The 5,000-nt window shown below is 38.7% G+C and overlaps 1 protein-coding gene across 1 annotated transcript; it reads left to right on the top strand.

Annotated features, from left to right (window-relative positions):
* The first annotated feature begins 2,968 nt into the window (after nt 1-2,968).
* LOC133638610 (guanine nucleotide-binding protein G(I)/G(S)/G(O) subunit gamma-10-like) lies at nt 2,969-3,292 on the top strand. Its single transcript, XM_062031399.1, has one exon. It carries the CDS (start codon nt 2,969-2,971, stop codon nt 3,098-3,100), a length of 132 nt encoding a protein of 43 aa, XP_061887383.1. The 3' UTR covers nt 3,101-3,292.
* Nucleotides 3,293-5,000: the final 1,708 nt, after the last annotated feature.

The following is a 5,000-nucleotide window of genomic DNA, read 5'->3' as shown; positions in this document are numbered from 1 at the left end:
CTTTGTGCTCGCTTCTATTAGCAGTGATTTGTTTATGTATTTATTTGACAGGGACATTACAATTAAACATTGCTACCCACAGGTAACCGATGTCAAAGTACATAGGACTTCTAGCCACAGGCTAATTTGCAACCCTTGTCCCTTGATTCATCCTCCGTATATTCGGTTTCAAAAAGATAAGGTTGTGAATCCTTATTTGTCCAAAAATAGTCGTCTTCATTGTCTGTTGCCAAGTCTGCCATGATTAGAAAACCCACTCTGGTTTAATTCCGGGAGTAGGAACATATTTGTTGCAGGAAGTCAGACGTGCGCTGCTATAGAAACGGAAATAAATGCGTCCAAAGAATTAGTTCCAGCTATGCATAAAATGACCAAAATACGGTAAATATTGTATATATATTGTATATATTATATATTATATTATATTATTATGAATGTGCCTGTTACTACATTATATATTTACTTGCAGTGTGTATATAAAACATGGATGGAGGGTTTTGAAGTTGTTTTTGAGCAGGGGTGTGAAACTCATTTTAGCTCAGGGGCCACATAGAGGAAAATCTATTCCCATGTGGGCCGGACTGGTAAAATCATGTCATGATAACTTAAAAATAAAGACAACTTCAGATTGTTTTCTTTGTTTAAAAATAAAACAAGCACAATCTTTTTTTTTTTACACTTACATGTTGCTGTTCATCGTATCTTCATCTTCATTTGTCGTGATTTATAATTTCTGAATAAATGATGTGATAATATTCATCAGTCAAATGATGTATAAATGATGTGATAATATTCATCAGTCAAATAGGTGTGAGTCTGGCGGAGTTTTATAATGCTCTCATTGGTGTAAAAGTTTAATCTATCCGAAGATGTAATAAATAGTAATATGAAAATCTAATTACAGGATGTTATTAATGTAATTTACTAATTTTCCTCAACTGATGTACTAACATCATGTGGTTTATTCTGTACACATGTAGCATCATCTACAACAAAACCTGTGAATTTGGACTCATTTCATGAATAACACATGAAGTTAGAAGGGGATACATGTTATTTTAGCATATTTATGTGCGCCCAGATAATGTGTCCCTAGTCCTCTATCTTAACCGGGCACATAGCTCCGCCCCTTCTGAAGTCATGCGCACTCCTGCGGTAGGGGATACAAAGAATTGCTATTGCGACATCCATTGGACACATTTAGAAGAGCAGTTTCTTTCATTCTAAAATTTCAGCTAATTTCTATACTTACCAAAATCATCTCGCGGGCCGAATAAAACCTGTTCGTTTGACACCCCTGCTTTAGAGGCTTCCATTAGCCGCATCTTGAAAGTGTTTTTTATCACCTTTAAAATCCTAAAAAAAATATGTGTGTTCTTGTCTCTCATAATGAATGTGAACGATTCCAAAAAAAGTGTAATTCCCCTTTTAAAAGTTGGAAAGTTTGATGATTACAGTTCCACCCGGTGTGCATTGACTATTCAAACCACCATCTATATCAAACCTGGGCAAATTAACGCCCGGGGGCCACATGCGGCCCGTTAAGCTTTTCAATCTGGCCCACCGGACATTCCCAAATATATCTTTTTAATTTTTAAGATGGAAACTGTAGCTGTCATTATTGATGTGCAGTGATGTTTTAAAATTACCGTAAGTTCTGAACTATACAAAGTATTTAAATGGTTGGAATTTGCGCTTTTGTATGATATACTAGTTACTATGGTAAGCTAAGTCACAGCAGCTCAAACGAGGCACCAAGCAGTGTGGGTGGGGAGCGTTTCCACAGAGTGTTTACAGAGCGGCCAGCCTGAAATGCAGGTGTCAGGGACAGACGCTGAAAGAGATTTTTACAACAAAGTTCTAAAGCTTAGTGAGATATCAGATACATCGGATTGTATCTTTTTATTTTTATTACCCTTCGCGTTCATATTTGGCCGTTTGTTGCCTTTTTGTTGCGTTTCGCTTGATTGTAAAATATGTAGATTGAGAGGGAGTGTGTTTTATCGTTCATAGTTAATATTGTAAATCCCACATTCTTTATTTTCATGTACATTCTGGGTGTCTCATTCAGTAAATTTTTTTGTAAAATTCCATTCCTCTTTTAGCACTCAATCAGACATTATTGTGAGTAGGGATGTCCGATAATGGCTTTTTGCCGATATCCGATATTCCGATATTGTCCAACTCTTTAATTACCGATACCGATATAAACCGATACCGATATTAACCGATATCGATATATACAGTTGTGGAATTAACACATTATTATGCCTAATTTGGACAACCAGGTATGGTGAAGATAAAGTCCTTTTTTTTTTAATTAAAAAAATAAAATAAGATTAATAAATTAAAAACATTTTCTTGAATAAAAAAGAAGGTAAAACAATATAAAAACAGTTACATAGAAACTAGTAATTAATGAAAATGAGTAAAATTAACTGTTAAAGGTTAGTACTATTAGTGGACCAGCAGCACGCACAATCATGTGTGCTTACGGACTGTATCCCTTGCAGACTGTATTGATATATATTGATATATAATGTACGAACCAGAATATTAATAACAGAAAGAAACAACCCTTTTGTGTGAATGAGTGTAAATGGGGGAGGGAGGTTTTTTGGATTGGTGCACTAATTGTAAGTGTATCTTTTGTTTTTAATGTTGATTTAATAAATAAAAAAATAAAAAATAAATTAAAAAACCAGATACCGATAATAAAAAAAACGATACCGATAATTTCCGATATTACATTTTAAAGCATTTATTGGCCGATAATATCAGCAGGCCGATATTATTGGACATCTCTAATTGTGAGGTTTTGTATTAGTGTTCCTAAAAATCAGATATACCGGCCCCCAGGCACATTTCTGTCTCTAATTTTGCCCCCCCCACCCCCGAGTCAAATTAATTGCCAAGGCCTGATCTATATGAATGCATCATATGAGTGTGATACATATAACACATATCAATGCAGGTCTCACAGGCGGCTGCAGAGCTCCAGCAATACTGTCTGCAGAACGCAGGCAGGGATGCTCTACTCGTCGGGGTCCCCACTGGCAGCAACCCCTTCAGAGAACCACGATCCTGCACTGTGGTGTGACGTCGACCGCCCCTGAATCATTCTGAAGAAAAACTTTACAACGGAAATAATGTTTTATTTTTTAATGTGGCAGTAGAAAGAACGCACACCGGAAACACACTAAGAGTTTATTTACCTTCGTCCCAATGATTATTTCATACAACATTTTAAATGTTTCAAAGGAACATTTAATACTAAATTATAATAAAAGTGCACAAGATCACCTTGAATACAATATTTTTTGGAGCAGGTTCTTGGCATGTGTGTGTGTGTGAGTGGCAGGAACACTTAAAAAAGTACAGTATGTGATCAAAATGTACTGGAACATTACAAAAAATGACGGTAAAAATTACAATATCCTTGTATTTCACAGCGACTAGGGATGGCATGGCTGGGTTGGTAGAGCAGCCGTGCCAGCAACCTGAGGGTTCCTGGTTCGATCCCCGTCTTCCGCCATCCTAGTCACGTCCGTTGTGTTGAGCAAGACACTTCACCCTTGCTCCTGATGGCTCCTGGTTAGGGACTTGCATGGCAGCTCCCGCCATCAGTGTGTGAATGGGTGTGTGAATGGGTGAATGTGGAAATAGTGTCAAAGCGCTTTGAGTACCTTGAAGGTAAAAAAGCGCTCTACAAGTATAACACATTTCAGAATCAGAAATACTTTCTTAATCCCAGAGGGGAAATTAAGATTTTCAGCACAATCCCATTCAAGATCAGACAAACATTACAGGGAGACAGAACTGAATCGCTGACGGGTCTGCCAACTTCCGGCGCCCCTTACAAAAAAGGTGAGAAACAGGTAAATGCTGGGGGGTAGGGAAAAAAAAATAAAAATTTTGTCTAAGCCTGGGCCCCTGGAGAGGGGGTCCAGACTGAAGCCAAGGAAGAAGAAAAAACCTCATAGCCATAGCCCACATAAGCATGTGTGTAAGAGGGAAACATCAAACATCAAAGAACACAAAGGACATTAAAGACATTAAAAGAGCAGGGCTGATGCAACAAGCCATTTCTACATACAGCTACAAAAGTAAAACAACAACAAAAAAACTAACAAACAAAAAAATATACACTGTGGTGGCCTCTGCGGTGTTCAGGAGCAGACCCAACAAAGACCCCACAGACAGGAGCAGACCCAACAAAGCAACCAAGAGAGCCGACTTCACCCTCAGCCGCCTACAAACTCTCGGCCAGTGTCCAGTCCGCATGGATGAGCGAGGATACGTCCAAGGAGACCGAGGTGTCCGATACCTGCTCATTCAGCCAAGACACTGTGGAGCTTGTCTGTCCTGGCGCTCAGCGCTAGCGCCGCAGCCCTGTCTCTTCATCCGCATCTCCTCCAGTCTCTCCAAACGGACTCTGGTGTGGCAGAGACCCAGCAGCTGGTCCGCACAGCCAAAAGTCTCCCGGGAGGCAAACCCAGAAGTTCACAAAAAAGCACCGCAGAAGTCACGAAAGTGCCACCCCTTGTCACACAGTCCCAAAGGGTCCCGAACCAAAAGGCAAAAAAAAAAAAACAAACACATGAAAACTACATCAGGAATACAAAAGGATGACACATGAGCACAGAGCTCCTGCCAACAGCAGTCACTACAGCGGCGCCATATTGGGGGAAAAAAATAAATAACATTTACAAAACTAACTGGTATTTCACAGTAAAATACTGTAATCATAGTCGTCTGTAATATTAAAACAAATGACTGTAAATTCAAACTGATTTGTCTCTTAAGGCAGGAGTTCTTTACCTTTCTGACCTCGGGACCCAATTTTTTCCACTATCGAGGGGCCTGTAGCCCACTCAAATATTTACACTGAATTATTAGTCTTACTCTTTATTTTAATCATATTCAATAATTATATGCAACCTACAGTTTACAACCATGTCAAATGATATGAAACCACGTGTTTATCAATTATTAGTTAT

Source organism: Entelurus aequoreus, linkage group LG21, assembly GCF_033978785.1.
Source record: "Entelurus aequoreus isolate RoL-2023_Sb linkage group LG21, RoL_Eaeq_v1.1, whole genome shotgun sequence".
Lineage (NCBI taxonomy): Eukaryota > Metazoa > Chordata > Actinopteri > Syngnathiformes > Syngnathidae > Entelurus > Entelurus aequoreus.
The sequence above is the reverse complement of the archived record's forward strand: the minus strand, read 5'-3'. Positions and strand labels throughout refer to the sequence as shown.

Coding starts and splice junctions, on each gene's coding strand:
- LOC133638610 (XM_062031399.1), top strand. CDS start 2,969: ATGCAGGTCTCACAGGCGGCTGCAGAGCTCCAGCAATACTGTCTGCAG.